This window comes from Pecten maximus, chromosome 8, assembly GCF_902652985.1.
Source record: "Pecten maximus chromosome 8, xPecMax1.1, whole genome shotgun sequence".
Lineage (NCBI taxonomy): Eukaryota > Metazoa > Mollusca > Bivalvia > Pectinida > Pectinidae > Pecten > Pecten maximus.
In genome coordinates this window covers 39,995,252-40,015,110 of record NC_047022.1, presented here as the reverse complement: position 1 = coordinate 40,015,110, position 19,859 = coordinate 39,995,252, and the positions used below count along the sequence as shown (strand labels likewise).

General features: G+C 35.8%; 1 protein-coding gene across 5 annotated transcripts in view; it reads right to left on the bottom strand.

Moving 5' to 3' along the window:
* Nucleotides 1–19,859, bottom strand: part of LOC117333495 (serine/arginine repetitive matrix protein 2-like) — a 266,971-nt gene that overhangs the window by 167,798 nt on the left and 79,314 nt on the right. Inside the window, exon 1 of one of the 5 annotated variants that reach the window (XR_004533912.1) lies at nt 11,348–12,034. The exons of 2 other annotated variants lie outside the window; for them this stretch is intronic. Coding sequence is in view for 2 of the 3 variants with exons in the window: in XM_033892808.1 (XP_033748699.1) it covers nt 11,348–11,712 (365 nt within the window). In the remaining variant the exon portion in view is untranslated. Of the gene's footprint in view, nt 1–11,347; nt 12,050–19,859 lie in introns of those variants that run through there. 2 more of the 5 variants (XM_033892809.1, XM_033892808.1) reach the window with 2 other exon arrangements.

Below are 19,859 nucleotides of genomic sequence, written 5' to 3'. Positions count from 1 at the left end.
TCTTCTCGAGTCTTTACCACAGATAACAAGACTTCCATTTTTCAAGGAAACTTAATGTCTGGGGATCTTATAGTTCCAAGGCAAACATTGACAGGACAGATCAAGCTGAAACCTATAGAATTTCATCAGGCTTTTGACAGAGAGGCCTAGGATTTTGTATATAGATCTCCATGAAGGTTTTAACAGAGAGGCCTAGGATTTTGTATCTAGATCTCCATGAAGGTTTTTACAGAGGCCTAGGATTTTGTATCTAGATCTCCATGAAGGTTTTGACAGAGAGGCCTAGGATTTTGTATATAGATCTCCATGAAGCTTTTGACAGATCAGAGGCCTAGGATTTTGTATATAGATCTCCATGAAGCTTTTGACAGAGAGGCCTAGGATTTTGTATATAGATCTCCATGAAGGTTTTTACAGAGAGGCCTAGGATTTTGTATATAGATCTCCATGAAGGTTTTGACAGAGAAGCTTATGATTTTGTATAATATATAGATCTCCATGAAGCTTTTGACAGAGAGGCCTAGGATTTTGTATAATATATAGATCTCCATGAAGCTTTTGACAGAGAGGCCTAGGATTTTGTATATAGATCTCCATGAAGCTAAAAATTTGACAGAGAGGCTTAGGATTTTGTATATAGATCTCTGTGAAGGTTTTGACAGAGAGGCTTAGGATTTTGTATATAGATCTCCGTGAAGGTTTTGACAGAGAGGCTTAGGATTTTGTATATAGATCTCCATGAAGGTTTTGACAGAGAGGCCTAGGACTTTTGTATATAGATCTCCGTGAAGGTTTTGACAGAGAGGCTTAGGATTTTGTATATAGATCTCCATAAATGTTTTGACAGAGAGGCCTAGGATTTTGTATATAGATCTCTGTGAAGCTAGCAGCAGTTGCATGTTACTCCTTTATCTATATATAAATTATAATTATAATTTATAAATACATATTCACTGATCAATGTTTATCAATGAAAAATATTAGCATGACAATAATTATATGTGATTCTCTTGGAAATGTCATTTAGTGTAATCGGTTGGGATGAGGCCAACTGGAGAGACTGAACAGTCATTGGGTATATTGCCAAGGTGACCAACCGAAGTGACTAAGCACTCATTGGTGCTCTGACAGTGATTATGTTGTGGAGAAGATGAAATCTGCAGTCCTGTGACGCTCAGGTTTGGCAAGTTGTGGAAGTTAAAAGCTTCTCAGGGGCTACTTGACCTACATGTTGCCAAGCAAAAGGTCACTTATCCAAAATATATTACCATACTAGACAGGCTCATGGATTTCCTTCATGTTGACTTTATTCTTCAAAACTTCCTGATGTTCCTAGTGAGAAAGCTTCCTATATGTTCCCTGACTTCTTGACCTAAAATCTTCTTTTTACAAATTGTTTCTTGTATAAAATGTGTCTTCTTTTGAATGAATATCTTGAATCCATAAAAAGATTCAGCTAACAGATGACACTTAATACCTGTACTGTATTTTTTTTTCTTTCCCATGTAAGTCAGGTATAATTATTATCTTTGTTTCATACCTCTGTCAGAGCTTGGATAGTTCAAATTTCTGCATGGAATATTAAATATATTGAATGAGGTCAGAGATCAGATTATATAGGTAAAAGTGGTCTCATTTTGTAAAGGTATGGAAAATCTACCTTTCTGTATCTAGAATTGGATAATTCTACATGAAGTTCTACATACAAGAGGAGATATCCAGAAACTGATTTACTTTCAATCAAATTCAGAGGTCAAAATATAGGTCAAAGTGTTCTAGTTTGATTTGATGACAATCAGTTTTCACTAAATGTATAATTATATATATACAGACTGCATTCAGAAAGCTAATCAAGATAACAGAAAGTGAGACAAATTATATTATCAAAGTATGAATGGTTGCCTGTTAGTTATATGAGGGTGGTAGTTCATTATCTACCAGGTTATAGTCATCTGAGGGTAATAGTTCTATACACTATCTACCAAGTGATAGTCATCCTTGGGTAATAGTTCTATACACTATCTACCAGGTGATAGTCATCTGAGGGTCATAGTTCTATACACTATCTACCAGGTTATAGTCATCTGAGGGTAATAGTTCTATACACTATTCACCAAGTGATAGTTATCAGAGGGTAATAGTTCTATACACTATCTACCAAGTGATAGTCATCCTTGGGTTATAGTTCTATACACTATCTACCAGGTGATATTCATCTGAGGGTCATAGTTCTATACACTATCCACCAAGTGATAGTCATCTGAGGGTATTAATAGTTATATACACTATCTACCAAGTGATAGTCATCTGAGGGTAATAGTTCTATACACTATCCACCAAGTGATAGTCATCTGAGGGTAATAGTTCTATACACTATCCACCAAGTGATAGTCATCCTTGGGTAATAGTTCTATACACTATCTACCAAGTGATAGTCATCTGAGGGTAATAGTTCTATACACTATCCACCAAGTGATAGTTATCAGAGGGTAATAGTTCTATACACTATCCACCAAGTGATAGTCATCTGAGGGTGATAGTTCTATACACTATCCACCAAGTGATAGTCATCAGAGGGTAATAGTTCTATACACTATCCACCAGGTGATAGTCATCTGAGGGTAATAGTTCTATACACTACCCACCAAGTGATAGTCATCTGAGGGTAATAGTTCTATACACTATCTACCAAGTGATAGTCATCTGAGGGTAATAGTTCTATACACTATCCACCAAGTGATAGTCATCTGAGGGTGATAGTTCTATACACTACCCACCAAGTGATAGTCATCAGAGGGTAATAGTTCTATACACTATCTACCAAGTGATAGTCATCTGAGGGTCATAGTTCTATACACTATCTACCAAGTGATAGTCATCTGAGGGTAATAGTTCTATACACTATCCACCAAGTCATAGTCATCAGAGGGTCATAGTTCTATACACTATCTACCAGGTGATATTCATCTGAGGGTCATAGTTCTATACACTATCTACCAGGTGATATTCATCTGAGGGTCATAGTTCTATACACTATCCACCAAGTGATAGTCATTTGAGGGTAATAGTTGTATACACTAGTCACCAAGTGATAGTCATCTGAGGGTAATAGTTCGATACACTATCCACCAAGTGATAGTCATCTTTGGGTAATAGTTCTATACACTATCCACCAAGTGATAGTCATCTGAGGGTAATAGTTCTATACACTATCTACCAAGTGATAGTCATCAGAGGGTAATAGTTCTATACACTATCTACCAGGTGATAGTCATCTGAGGGTAATAGTTCTATACACTATCTACCAGGTGATAGTCATCTGAGGGTAATAGTTCTATACACTATCCACCAAGTGATAGTCATCTTTGGGTAATAGTTCTATACACTATCCACCAAGTGATAGTCATCTGAGGGTAATAGTTCTATACACTATCTACCAGGTGATAGTCATCTGAGGGTAATAGTTCTATACACTATCCACCAAGTGATAGTCATCAGAGGGTAATAGTTCTATACACTATCTACCAAGTGATAGTCATCTTTGGGTAATAGTTCTATACACTATCTACCAAGTGATAGTCATCTGAGGGTAATAGTTCTATACACTATCCACCAAGTGATAGTCATCTTTGGGTAATAGTTCTATACACTATCTACCAAGTGATAGTCATCAGAGGGTCATAGTTCTATACACTATCTTCCAGGTGATATTCATCTGAGGGTCATAGTTCTATAATCTATCTACCAGGTGATAGTTATCTGAGGGGAAAGTTCACAAACTATCCACCAGGTGATACTGCCTAGCCTAGGTTTCCTTACGAGTGTGAACACTGCTTGATCATCTCCTGAATTGGATGTTAGGAACATTCTTACAGATGTGTTATAGTGTACTGTCATGTAGCCTCTTATGTATTTGTAAAGAGTCTATTTTAAAGTGTTTGACAACTTGATCACCATGTCAGCAAAATGAGCTTAAGACTTGACACAATAATCAATGTATGATTGGCTGACAGGTTAAGGCAGTTATACAAGACGTACAGGAATCCTTATCTGTAAATCAATCAGAGTGCTTAATCCCCTCAAACCAAATAAGGTAATTAACTGTCCTGTGTTTATCACTACAGTACTGGGGCCATCTTACGATTCAATAAACATTATGTAAGGATCTTTATCAAATTAATAAAATATTCCTCGTGTTCATCATCACCAGTATTTTCCAATTAATATTCAGAATGCCAGGGGTATCTATGGAATGAACAATATCTAGAGGTGATTTCTTTGATTAAGATAACTGGAGGATGCCTTGAAGCTATGTCTAGTTAGCAGAGAAGTCAACAGGTCTTTATAACAGGGGTTTCAAAGGCCTACTTGTCTATCAAATACTATTGGCAGATACATCTCTTAGCCTTGACCTTCAAAGAGGGCCAAGGTCAACTTTATCTAAACAAATGATTATTACACTTTGTCATATAACAGTTTTGCCAATCTCTCAGAATAACATATCAGGTCATGAACATTTAAACCAATGGCAAATTCAGAGTTCAAATTAACAGTCAAGCGAGAGAGACAACATTTTTGTGATTTTTCTTACTCAAGCGTTAAGAAGAGAAAAGAAGTCAAGAAGACCTAGCTTCACAGAGCAGGTAGATAATACATTTGTAGTTGATAGAAAACTCCACAAGAACATTGAGATTTCACTTAAGATTTTTTTGGATTTAGCATATGCTACACAAAGGTTTAAGAAGTTAATTCAGATACAAAAGAAGGTCAAGGTTGTTTATTCAGACACAAAAGAAGGTCAAGGTTGTTTATTCAGACACAAAAGAAGGTCAAGGTAGTTTATTTAGATATACAAAGTAGGTCAAGGTAATTTATTTAGATAAGAAAGGAGGTAAAGGTAGTTTATTTAGATACAAAAGAAGGTCAAGGTAGTTTATTCACACACCAAAGGTCAAGGTAGTTTATTTAGATACAAAAGAAGGTCAAGGTAGTTTATTTAGATACAAAAGAAGGTCAAGGTAGTTTATTCACACACCAAAGGTCAAGGTAGTTTATTCAAACAAAGTTATTTACGTGGCATTGTCAATCAAGCAGGAGATACGTCTGACCATGTGGACTAATTATCCTTACGTCTGACCATGTGGACTAATTCTCCTTACTTCTGACCATGTGGACTAATTCTCCTTACGTCTGACCATGTGGACTAATTCTCCTTACTTCTGACCATGTGGACTAATTCTCCTTACTTCTGACCATGTGGACTAATTCTCCTTATTTGTTTCTTTATGCTTCTTTGTGTAAATTCAAATCCTTTGTTTCATGACTTTGCAGAGTTTACAGTTTAGTTCACAGAAATTGTTTGTGCTACCTTTTAGACTACAAAACTAACAGGAGGGACATCACATTTAACGTACTTCTAAATGTAGCAATACTTCTTATTGGTCACTTTAAAAAGATTAGATATACAATCTGAGGATAGTTTTCTGTCAAGGTACCATGCCCTGCTAACAGCCAGGATCATTTTGAGGGTATTGTAACAGGTGGTGGCCATCTCGCTGTAAATACATAGCATTGTAAAGCTATCCAGAGCAATGAGGCCTAACATTGTACGCTATCCAGAGCAATGAGGCCTAACATTGTACGCTATCCAGAGCAATGAGGCCTAACATTGTACGCTATCCAGAGCAATGAGGCCTAACATTGTACGCTATCCAGAGCAATGAGGCCTAACTCCAACATTGTACGCTATCCAGAGCAATGAGGCCTAACTCCAACATTGTACCTATCCAGAGCAATGAGGCCTAACTCCAACATTGTACGCTATCCAGAGCAATGAGGCCTAACATTGTACGCTATCCAGAGCAATGAGGCCTAACATTGTACCTATCCAGAGCAATGAGGCCTAACATTGTACCTATCCAGAGCAATGAGGCCTAACATTGTACCTATCCAGAGCAATGAGGCCTAACATTGTACCTATCCAGAGCAATGAGGCCTAACATTGTACCTATCCAGAGCAATGAGGCCTAACTCCAACATTGTACCTATCCAGAGCAATGAGGCCTAACTCCAACATTGTACCTATCCAGACCAATGAGGCCTAACACTGTACCTATCCAGAGCAATGAGGCCTAACATTGTACCTATCCAGAGCAATGAGGCCTAACATTGTACGCTATCCAGAGCAATGAGGCCCAACTCCAACATTGTACCTATCCAGAGCAATGAGGCCTAACTCCAACATTGTACCTATCCAGAGCAATGAGGCCTAACTCCAACATTGTACCTATCCAGACCAATAAGGCCTAACATTGTACGCTATCCAGAGCAATGAGGCCCAACATTGTACGCTATCCAGAGCAATGAGGCCTAACATTGTACCTATCCAGAGCAATGAGGCCTAACATTGTACCTATCCAGAGCAATGAGGCCTAACTCCAACATTGTACGCTATCCAGAGCAATGAGGCCCAACATTGTACGCTATCCAGAGCAATGAGGCCTAACTCCAACATTGTACCTATCCAGAGCAATGAGGCCTAACTCCAACACTGTACCTATCCAGAGCAATGAGGCCCAACTCCAACATTGTACGCTATCCAGAGCAATGAGGCCCAACATTGTACGCTATCCAGAGCAATGAGGCCTAACATTGTACGCTATCCAGAGCAATGAGGCCTAACTCCAACATTGTACCTATCCAGAGCAATGAGGCCTAACTCCAACATTGTACCTATCCAGAGCAATGAGGCCCAACTCCAACATTGTACCTATCCAGAGCAATGAGGCCTAACTTCAACATTGTACCTATCCAGAGCAATGAGGCCTAACATTGTACCTATCCAGACCAATGAGGCCCAACTCCAACTTCCAAAACAAGGAATTCAAGAAATGGAAACATTCCCTCCAATCTTCACCTGAAATTTACAAGTCTAATGCCCTGCTAAATGATCAATATCAATGTCTGACAGATACAAAGAAAGCACAGAAGCTCAGATATGATAAAACATGATCTAAAACATAATCCTCATACTTCAAAACTAATCCCGCACAGTATAGTACCTTACACAGCCGACACTTGATGCTTTATATATTATTATCTATAAATAATGATTTTATGAAATCGCTTGTCCAGTTAATTGTTGTATATTGTCAATGCTGCACCAGATGCCCCCATATTACACTATAATTTATGGTTTGATCAAAATATATTTTGCCATAAATCTGTCTTTTGGATGTTTGGGCACTTCCTTGTAGCCTTATATACCTGCCTCCAAATCTGCCATAACTCAAATACTGCTCTGCAATATTTTATCTCATTTGAAAACATTTTGTGATCATGAAAAAAAAATCTGGAATAAGGTTTGGTTTCCCATAAATGGTCATTGTAGAAAAGTGTTCTTTTGATGGTCTAGCATCATGGACTTCACTGGTCCAATCATTCATGTTTTGGTTGTCGTAGTTGTTTTTACATGTTTGTGTCCTGTAAATGGCCTCGTTTACACACACACAGGTTTGTTTCCTATAACTGTTAGGCTCTATAACTCTTACTGAGACTCATTAAAAATGGATGCAATAACAGCTAGTTCACCAAAACAAAATAATCTTTACTAATCTTGTTGTACACTTCTGCTCTGGCTTTTTGATATGACCTCCCACACACTGACTTGTAACGCCACAATTGGTAAGGTTTTACACGAGTAGAAATATCTACAAATCTGCTAAAAATGTTTTACTTCAGACAGATTTTCAAAAAAAAGTTATACCTCACACTGATTTTCAAAACATGTCTTACTCCAGAGGGATTTTCCTCAATATGGTCTGACTTACAGGAGACCCCACAGAAACTACTTGCATTCAACAGTAATAGTGAAACCTTTCTCTATCAAACATCCGTTTAACGTTTCTTCAACTCATATTTCAATCTTCAAGATTCCACCAATGTTACAAACAGTGAGTAAGCATGTCTGAAATAATTGAATTTCAGAAAGGGATATCTCATCACAACAATTGGGAAAGAGAAGTCTTGATGATATAAATCTTCATATTCTGTATAAGGTGTTGGGAAGCAAGGAAGAAAACACTCAGTTTGTCAATAATATTGGTGTGATCAGGTGCAGGAAGTGCATTAAATATCATAAGGCAATGTCATGTCTGAGAAAGAAATTTTTGTTCTGTGAAAGCAGACAATGCCATATTTGAGAAAGAAATTTCTGTTCTGTGAAAGCGGACGATGTCATGTCTGAGAAAGAAATTTTTGTTCTGTGAAAGCAGACAATGCCATATTTGAGAAAGAAATTTCTGTTCTGTGAAAGCGGACGATGTCATGTCTGAGAAAGAAATTTTTGTTCTGTGAAAGCAGACAATGCCATATCTGAGAAAGAAATTTCTGTTCTGTGAAAGTGGACGATGTCATGCCTGAGAAAGAATTTTTTGTTCTGTGAAAGCAGACAATGCCATATCTGAGAAAGAAATTTCTGTTCTGTGAAAGCGGACGATGTCATGTCTGAGAAAGAATTTTTTGTTCTGTGAAAGCGGACAATGTCATGTCTGAGAAAAAAATGTTTGTTCTCTGGAATCACACAATGTCATGTCTAACAAAGAATTGGTTGTTGTGTTAATGTAGGCAATGTCATGTCTGTGAACGAAATGTTTTTTGTGCGAAAGTAGATCTAGACAATGTCATGAGAAATAAATGTTTGATCTGTGAAAGAAGACAATGAAAGTGTTTTGAACAATTAATGTTTTATACCAGAACCCAGACAAATATGGAAAAAAATGTTTTCATATAGAACATTATACATATGATCTGGTGACTAATGAAGAGTCACTGAGAACTATAAAGGGTGTGCTGTACTTATTTCATATTTAAACTGCGAGGTCTTGACAGTATACATTTGAAATTGAATATGAAGGAATTAATGAAAGAATATCTTAATTACAAATATATTTGTACAAACATTCAAACTATTCTGATTCATTCTTCAGCAAAAAATTAACAAAAACATTTTTAATGTTAGGAAAAAATCTACACATCTAAATTATTATTCCGGACAGAACATATTTGCTTTATTGTGTTGGTATGGACAAACAGCACTATACTTAACCTAGGCAAGGAAAATACAAACTAAGGCAACAGTAGTACCTATGGTTAAGGACCATTAAAACTAAGGTTATATGAATAAGGTAAGGTTAAATAACATTAAAACTAAGGTTACATGAATAAGGTAAGGTTAAGGACCATTAAAACTAAGGTTATCAGAATAAGCTAAGGTTAAGGACCATTAAAACTAAGGTTATCAGAATAAGCTAAGGTTAAGGACCATTAAAATTAAGGTTATATCAATAAGGTAAGGTTAAGGACCATTAAAACTAAGGTTATCAGAATAAGCTAAGGTTAAGGACCATTAAAACTAAGGTTATCAGAATAAGCTAAGGTTAAGGACCATTAAAACTAAGGTTATCAGAATAAGCTAAGGTTAAGGACCATTAAAACTAAGGTTATCAGAATAAGCTAAGGTTAAGGACCATTAAAACTAAGGTTATCAGAATAAGCTAAGATTAAGTAACATTAAAAAAAAAAATATATATATATAAGGTCATATGATAAGCTAAGATTATGTAACATTAAAAATAAAGTTATATGTATAAGGTAAGGTAATGTGAATAAGGTAAGGTCATATGAATACGATAAGGTTAAGTAACATTCAAACCAAGGTTATATGAATAAGCTTAGGTCGTATATATAAGCTTAGGTCGTATATATAAGCTTCTGTCAGATGAATAAGCTAAGGTCATATGAATAAGCTAATGTTTTATTGATAAGCTTATGTCATATTAATAAGCTTATGTCATATCAATAAGCTTTGGTAATTATATTTCTTATTAAATTTTCACAAAATCTTTACACTACAAGGGTTTGCGTTAATTGCCTGTATGATAATTGTGCCATACATTTTAAATAAGACGGAAGAAAAACAAACAGCCCCAGCTATCCTGATTAGATACACTATTCCCTACATATAAATCTTTGTATGGTTAACCTAAAGCACATATTTCAGAACTATGTAGCTACTTGTGGTCATCAAGTTTTGTCAATTAGGCTGACAGATGGACAGAAAAATTCAGCTCCAGTGCGTCCAAACAGGTCAGTTACATTGAAATGTAGAATTAAAAACTATAATATCAGTCAATAGCTGATATATTGGGCACAACTATCAGAGTGGAATTGATGGGTAAAACTGACAAAGCAGATTTATTCTGATATAAAATCCAAAAATAGTTGTTTGACATTAGTTAGAGGGTAACCATGCAATCCATGATAAAGCCCAGAAAATACCAATTCTTAAAAAATATTTTGGATGTAAATTAAAGTAGCAGTCATAGCCCAGAAAATATCTATTTTATATAAAAATTTTGGATATAAATTAAATCAGCAATCATAGCCAAGAAAATGAAGCACATGAAGAAAGTTTTTTTTTTTTGAAAGATTTCAACCCGCAAAATACAATACAAATCAAGATGTAATTATAGCCCACAGTATATATATGAAGAGGGAAATTACAGGTAATGAAGTGCCAATGGTATATGTAACTTTCATTCCTTTTAATTGATTGGAGCATTCACCAACAGGTAATTTTAGAGGTGTGGCATTCATGAATCTAAATTTAATAGAATTGTTTATGTTTGTGATGTCAGTGCGATTGGAAGCTCTTGATGCCATGAAGGTTTAAGAATTGTAATCTTAAAGCTAAAGCCACGAGACCCTTTAGTACTGTCATTTTCAATTCCACAAGGTGTTATTGAAAGTGTGTTCATAAAACAATTTTTGTAATGGGTATTATGACACTGATGAGTGGGTAGTTATGTGATAAAGAGATGAATTTTAATTGAAATTTTGCTGCAATATGAATCAATACCATTTGTTGTGAATTAGAAAGCAATTTATTTTGGGATAATCTGCATTAAAAGTGAAGCATACTGATAGTACTAGAGTTATTATACTATAGAAGGGGAAGTTAACATACACATGTTAGGGCAGCATCAACAAAATCTAAATAACGAATAATTAAAGTGAGCATAACTAGTGACAGATACATTGAACACTTTTTTAAATACCAGTATTTTACAGCTTGAGTCAAATTCACCTTCTAAAGACAAAGCTCGGACCCAAAACTTTAACATAAAAATAAAATTTTAAAATGAAACAAAACAAAACGTAACTTTAGCAATTTAAGCTAGTAATTGTAAAGACCTTTCTGATTGAGGGGACGAGATGGTATTAGATATGATTTTATAGGAAATGAGAGTATAACCAAAGGCAGGTGACAGGAGAAAATAATACGTACACATACACATCAAATGATCCAAGTGGAATGACAGCAGCCTGGGGTCCTGTTCCACACTGACATTCCTGGGAGGAACGACATTGGGGGGACACCACTAAAGTGTTAGCCGGACATCTCGGCAGAACACCATGAATTTGTTCCCAGAATTCATCAAATATACTCCGGTGTTTACTCGGACATTGAGCCCCACTGTAATATTCTTTCACATTTGAGAAACTGTCTGTGTGACAGCCACGACTGTTCCAGTTTTTCTCCAGAATGAGTACTTTGCGGCGTTCCTGCTTTGGACAGAGACAGTGACTTTGCTGCGAGGAATACTGGTAGACTCGAGTACTGAGAGTGCTGACTGAGCTCTCCATGTTCATATTAGTATATACTTACCCTAACACACTTCAAATACACTCACATCTAATACCAATACACATCCCTAACTCACTGGTCACCAATCCGTACCAACTAGAAATCCCTGTCCACAGTACCTGGGTGTCGACAATGGTACCGTGTCTGACCTATGTATGTAGCTTCTACAGTAGCTACCAATTGACTGACACTGGCGGCACACCACACTAACTGTGCAAACCCTGTCACTGACACCAGTCTTACAGTAAAGAATCAAACCGGATTCCAAATTCCAGACTGTGCCAGCGTTTCTGCCAACTAACACCTGGGGCTCCAGGTGTGAATGGTATTGACGGGATAGCCCAGTACATCAGCTGGCCATTATGTAACACGCTTAGTGGTGAAATGAATTGACAATTGAACAAAGACCTAGCATTGCTGTGGAGGAGTAGAGCACATCATAGCCGTCCCTCATCATTAATTAACCACATATTTACGCTCTGGGTCGTCAGTGCTCCACCAAATATATAGATTAATATCCTCTACCTTATTCGCCTCTGGAGGGTTATGATAATGTCAGATTACAGAAATAGACTTCCTCCGAGATGATACGTATCATAGTTCAAATTGCTCACTCTTGCCTCGATACTCCTAATATTAATGAATTTCTAAACCTGTGGTTTATTACAACAGGCGGGGAGTATATATCTTCCATAATAAGCTATATACTTCATTTGTTAGTGGTTATAAATTTGACTTGTTAACAGCCAGTTATCCTACAAAACTGGTATCATTAAAACAATTCCGTCATTAATCTTACAAAATCAGTACAAGGTCTGTATTATCAAATTTCCTCTAAGAAAACCATTTTTTATGCTCAAAATTTCTGGTACCATTAGACTGTGACTAATTTCTAAAAGAGAATTTCAAACAATTACATTTCTGAAAGTCCATTCCAATTATTACAGGTATATAACACTATGGTTTTATCACTATTAAACGTTACTCCAAAGTGTTACAAGTTAAATCTGTATCTTAAACCAAGATTCTGACCCATCATTAAACAAGGTGTCATCAGTTACTGTCGCGGTATCACTCATCTATAAACACCCCCTGCTTCTGTTCAAACTAATCCAAACAACCCCTACTCCTGTTCAAAGACAAAGTCCTTTTTTGCCTGTCATATAAACTTCATGGTTGTTTTTTTTTGCATGAAACATTTCATGCACAAAGTATTCCGTTTGATCACTGTATCATATAATGCATACAGTCCCTGGTCACCGCTGAGTGTGGGCTCCTTCTCTATCATCGGAGAGCAGGTACCCATTACATAAATCTATCAACTTTACTAACAAGTGCAGCGATTGGTCCAATGAAAACCACAAAGGCAGTTGGATGTTGATAGAGGAAAACAAAAACAGCATAGTGTGGAATGGCACTGTCATGTGGGAGGGCCTCATGCCAATGTGTATTAAAGAGGGGGAGGGGCTAAGATCTGAAGCTTCGGACTGTGTGTGATGATACTGTATTCCATTACTTTGAATTCCTGTAGAATAATTCATGTGATGTAGTTGGTGTTCCATGGTCACATATCAGACACGGATGTGGCCGCTCATCTCCATCATACACCAATCAATATGCTAACTGCACTTCTCTTTGTCATAAAAAAAGACAGTAAAACTATTCACCTAGCACCATCGTCCGTACGTTAGTGTTACGACAAATTGTGTGATGATCTCCAACTCAATGCACTCGCGGAGATGACTCGGGGACAAGGAAACCCACACCCTCCTATCTATATAGCTCATCATTATCAGGCTTTGAATCTTTAACCCTTGAAAAAAGCATGCAGTAAAAATTTTCTTTTGCCAGAATGCCGTATTCCATCTATAGATTGGGAAACTGTTAATGGATACACTCAGTAGTTTAGTTGGATATAAAAGTTGAAACAGTTGACGAATTTTCCCTGATGGAATTTTTTGTCATAAATTTTCTCATTGTTTCTACCTACAAAAATTACGGACTCTATCGCAATAATGGCTTTCACTTTGTGTGGCACAAAGATCCATCGGCAATACAAATGGGTACCTCGGGACTGGATCAGGCCGAGTTTACCAATTCCATCCAAGTGCTTGGCACATGAAATTTTAACAGGATAGCAGACACACCAGTATACAACTCCACATATTCTCTAAATGCATTGCCTAGCTGTGTTCACTAACTTTCAGCCAAATTTACACATTGTTTTTTCCTTATAAATTGCATCTTGCCAACTTTATCACATGTTGAAAATATCTGTTTTGTTGCTTTCTCGTTGGAGGTCTCTTGTGACTACACACATACGGAACACCATCTTATATTGATCTAAAGCCATGATAATGATGTATAAAAAATATTTGTGATTTGTGTGAATTGTAAAGAACAGTTAAAGGAAATGATGGCATTTGTGTGTGAGGAGATGGGGTATCCATCATATTGTATACAGCCCTGTATCATTTAGTCATTAAATGTATGTATAGCCTTCCTTATTTCTCGTCTCAGTCAGCACTTCTGGCACAAATTGTTACGTTAACTTGGAGAATCGTCATAACTGGTTTCATTAAAATTTAATTGCTCTTTCTCACCGTAATATCCTGTCACATTTAGCATTTCAATTTCCTTGAATGTGTCAAACTTGAGACATAATAATACATTGTATGTAAGTGTCGTTTATACCAATATTTAACTCTATCGAACAATAATAACCTATTTCAATAGGAACCCAAACGTTGATTGCTTTGTTACATGTTTTACCTTGCTTTCTCACATTGGTTAACGGTATTGAGTACTATCCTCAACTATCATTACCACGAAGATATTAATTGATTTCAGTGAAATGCAGTAGGTTTCAGTTCCTCCAGAATATAACAACAGAAAGATATTGGTTACTTTGGCATCCAGGGTTTCAGGAGACAAACACACATACCAACACATCCCAGTCCTAAATGGTATCCAATGTTTCTGAGACAAATACTGACAAACCGACACATCCCTGCAGTCCTAAATGGTATCCAATGTTTCTGAGACAAATACTGACAAACCGACACATCCCTGTCCTAAATCCTGTCCTAAATGGCATAAGGTGCCTCATAGATCTAATATTGATAAACAAAGAACTAGCACTGATTTCTATGGCACCAGTGACTATAAGAACAAACAATGATGAGGAAACACTTCCAGTTCAGTGATACTAAGGTCTTAAAGTGTTGATAGCTTAATGGAGGCAGCTGAAAAACTCACAAAGTAGGTGAAAAGAAATGTAGTAAAGCTGGACAGGGAGAAGCAAAAGCCCCATAAATTCAAACAATTTCTATGATTCTATATATTTGATTTCAAAAGAACATTAGGTATGTGTATAATCTAAATCATGTCATTATTCCAATGAATTAAAATTGAAAACACATAAACACATTGTTTTTTATTAGGGCATTAAATGTCATTGTCAGACCTAATGCTGATGAAAGTAGACATCTGTATTGGATGACATCCAGTGCCTTTTAGAACAATGATGAAAATAGATATTGGTTTCCATGACAATCAGTTGTCATATCCTAAAATAACATTGATAAGTAAAGACAGTTTAAGTTTCCATAGTATCCTGTCTTTCTAGAACAATGATAAAAAGATAATTGCTTTGTGTGGTAACCTGGGCCTTTTAGTGGATACAGACCCTGACAAACTGATTGATATTGGTTTCCATGGTATTTGGTGTTTTCTGCAACCTTTGGATTTAATTACGAGTACACAATAGACAAAGACAATTTTTGTGTCAAGGATACTCATAGGAAAAAAGATAGAAGCTTTCCTGACAGGTGGAAACAGTCACCTGTTACAACTAATCATATCTGCCTATCACAAACAAGAAGAATATTTAAGAAAACATTCAGAAACATAAAAGACAGAACAAAGAAAATTGACGTAAACAACTCCTTAGGCTATTAGTGGCGTGTCTACTGTCAAATTCATATACCAAAATCTAATTTCATTGTACAAAGTTGATGAAATATTCATGTTGTTGCTTTGGCTACGTTTGGCAGTGTAGAGGCGGCCGGTGAGAGAACACATCAATTCTGTCATTGTGGGACTGTGATACATGTCAAACGGTGTCCAGCTGAGAGGGATATGAAATTATTGTCAAGTAAAATTATTAATGATAAATATTGAGAGTTCCCTAAGTGCGACATCTACCAAGCCCCTCCCCCATGGGGTTGGCCTATCTCACCGCTCGGCTGGCAGAGCTAATGACCCCTATTGTGTGTTAATAAGATCAAGCAGCATTAGCCGGAGATGAGAGCAGGACCAGACTGAGGCTTCTCTCTGCGACTCTCTGATACTTGCTCTGTGTGAGCACTCGGTGAAGTCTACGCTGCTGTCTATAACCTGATTGTGCTATGTTGTCTGATGTTTGTTATTCATTAATAGGTGTTCAGTAGAATTTCCACATCACTGATACCACTGATGGTTATAAAGACAATGTTGTGTCTCAATAAATATTCTATTAGAGAGAGTCTGTCCAATCCCGAGATTTTCAAATCCTCCAATATGAATACTCTAAACTAACTCACAAAAGATGTCAATATAGAAATAATACCTACCAATTACTTAAGTTATCTAATCCATAAAAAGTCCAACAGTTGTATATAGTGCATCTGGAGTTAACATATTTGTACAGAAACAAATTAAAATATTCACTTCTTGCTACATGTGTTATTCAATATACAGACGCCATTTCATTTTTGTGTGGAATTTTTCAAAATTATATAGCTCCAGAAATGATTTCATCAATCTAATATTTCACAATGTTGTAAATGCCTTTAGGAGAAATCAATGATCCGATTTTAAAATTCCTCCATCAGTTGAGATGTTCCAGATGTCTTGGGGACCTATTGAAATTTTCAGTGCATTTTTTGTCAGTGGCGTTTGCAGGCAATGCATGATAAATTTTGACTTCTATAGACTTCCTGTAAGTCTGATTAAACTATTTCACACTCGCAGCTCCATTAATATGGCTGTTTCTTGTCTCTGGAACAATTTGAAATGTTTTATTGAATAAAAAGCTGATCAGAACATAAAGTTAATCACCCAACATTGGCAGTACATCTCAATTCCTTTTAGTCACTGATTGATAGTAACTTACTCTACAGTTTTATCTACACGTAGAATGTAAATGGAATGAAACTGAATCCGTCAGGAAGGCCAAGGGAGCGACTGTACAGGAGTACATTGAGAAGGCAGGTATGAAATGTAACAATGTTACACAACCTTTCTACAATCTTGTTTGTCGTAGTACAAGAGAAAAACTTTGAAATTTCATACTGTTTGATATACATCTATATATTAAGTACCTGAATGGAAAGTTTCACAGCTTCAGTTCCTGACAACTCTTTGCAAATTTAACAAACTGGTGATCTATTTCCTAGATAAAACTGAAGAAAAAAAGCAAAAAAAAAACACCCCGAAAAAACAAAGAACAAGATGTGCCTGTCAGATTACAAAGTTACTGATGTACAGAAGGGAAGTTTGTTTTCTACTATCAGATGATTTACCTGTGGAATAAAATATATATTGTTTTCTACTATCAGATGATTTACCTGTGGAATTAAATAGATATTGTTTTCTACTGCCCCAACTATAGGAGTTACCAGGGGAATTAAATAGATATTTGTTCTATGTATATGTGTGTACATATATACTGTATATAGAATAAAACTTGTAGATACTTTGTGTATCGATTAAATAGTTTAAAAATATAAATTCAACACGACAACTGTCGCCTGAAGATGGCCGTCAGGCCTGAAAACGTTAGCGAAACACAACAGTTGTCGTGTTGAATTTATATTTTTAAACTATATATATATATTTAAACTTTCTACCAAACTAGAGTTGCACCAAGGAATTAAATACATATTTGTCTTCTTTTTGATAGGAGTTTGAACTCTAGAGCAGGCTGACTGTAAGTGAGATTTTCTAAGGCTGCAGTTGTAGAATTGCAGCCATTGTGATTGGCTATCATTACTCCCTAACTCAATAAACATGGCTTCAATTTCCAAAACACTCTTTTACACTCCTCAGTCAATTTTTTTAACAAAAATGAAAACTGTAAAGCCAGTAGTTTTGTGAAATGAGGAAAGTTTTTTTAATGATTTGATAGGCCGTATTCCCAGGGAGCATCATCATCACTCTGAAATGATGCTGAGCTTTGTTTGTATCTATAGTTCATTGGATCAGGCTAGCATTAAATGTCAAATTGTTGAAGGTTATACTTGGAACTTAGAGAAATCATCTTATTTTCCAGACCTCAGATTGTAAAATGTTCATTATGACTTCACATCATAAGATTTCTCCTCAAATATTCTTGGTATATAGACTGTATTTATTGAAAAGTCCACAAAATGATTTTACATCAATTTTAAACTTGGCCAGAATCTTTTTATTATCACATTTAAACTAATCTTACACATAAATATCACACACCAAAAGGTCAGATTTAGTTACTGTATTTGCCTGTCCATTGTTTGTATGAAACTTTAGTTTCAAGCATTTTTTTTTTTTTATTTCTAAATGCAATATAGTAATTCACAATATATTATATATACAAACATCCCCATTTCCCCATATAACTTCAGGTCATATGCTAACAAATTTCAAAACTGTTCATGGTCAAGAGAAGCAGGGTACAATTTTGGGATGAAAATTGGTGAATTGAGAAAGATTTATTCAGGAGCAAATTACCAATTTTGGAAATTTGGCTTAAATATGAAATAATTTCAATTGGGAATGGAGCCTATCAATGGCTCAAAAAAGTCATCAGAAAAAGCCCTAGAGCTCGACCTTATTGTTAGACTTTATTTGAACAAAATCATGTAAGGACCTAATTAAATTGATTGTATTACATAACAATTATAAATCTGCTTTAACACATCATCCATGCCAGGGCATCTCATACTTAATCCCATTACACCTGATTCCAGGTGTTTGAAGTCAAGATAACTATATCAAATAAATGATTGTTTGTGTACTTTATGTAACTTTCAATATCACAGCAGCTGATCAAGCAGTTAATTTTATATCGGACAACATCAGATATTATAGAACACAACACATTTAAACTGTGGGGTAAAAACAGGATGGATGTAGTTTTCATACACTCAGGATTAATTTGATATGCATTAAAGAAATGCATATGAAATTAACAAAACATAACATGGGTCATTAAACAATGGGTCACAATATACTGTCAGCTATTACCGCCTAAAACTCAGATCAGCATGCAGTGTATTTATCTCCCCTATCCACTACGTGATATATGGCAGAATTTTACCGTATTTGTCAAATTATTCTTTCAATCATTGATGACATCTAAGAGAAGAACCATGTAGGAATGATTTGATCCCTGATTGAATCCATCTAGTTTTGTTTTTAATTTTTTTTTACAGGTGGCTAAAAATATGCATTGTATCAAATAGTCTCAAACATAGGAAAAATGCTATTGTAACGCGGCAATATTAGCCTTATTTTGCATGAAAACAGTCCAGAGGAACTATGAACAGTTATGTAATATAAGGTCATTGTAAATTAATTCCTAGATTCTCATCCCTGCCAGCCCCTATTTTCTTGGCGCGACCTGGTTTTTTTCTTCTTCATTTTTTATTTCTATGAAAAAATGGAATCCAAATTATCTTTACCAGTCTCTGCATTTTACTGTATATCTAAGTCTGTGTGCTGTTTTTGGAATATATAATGACAGGTCACAAGAGAAATACCTATATACCCAACAAAACTTCCTGTCAATGCACATGTTATTTCTGGTTTACTGATGCTGTAAAACATCACTTTAGTAATAGTTGTTGTTGCTCAGGTAAGATTAAAGTGGGAGCAAAATAGAGAAACACCATTATAGTAGCCATCATTCTAACCAATTCAATATACTTTATATATAAGACTTGGTAAAGAACTCAAGTTCATCTGTCTAAAAAGGGAACTGACATTCAGGCATAAAATCCGGAATCATTTTATTGTTTTTCTTTGATTTTAGTCTTTCTTCATTTTTGCCATGCTAAATTGGGGTTTAGGTAAATGAACACATTGAAAATTAAATCAAACTTTTGCTTTAAGAAGAAATGGAAAAACATAA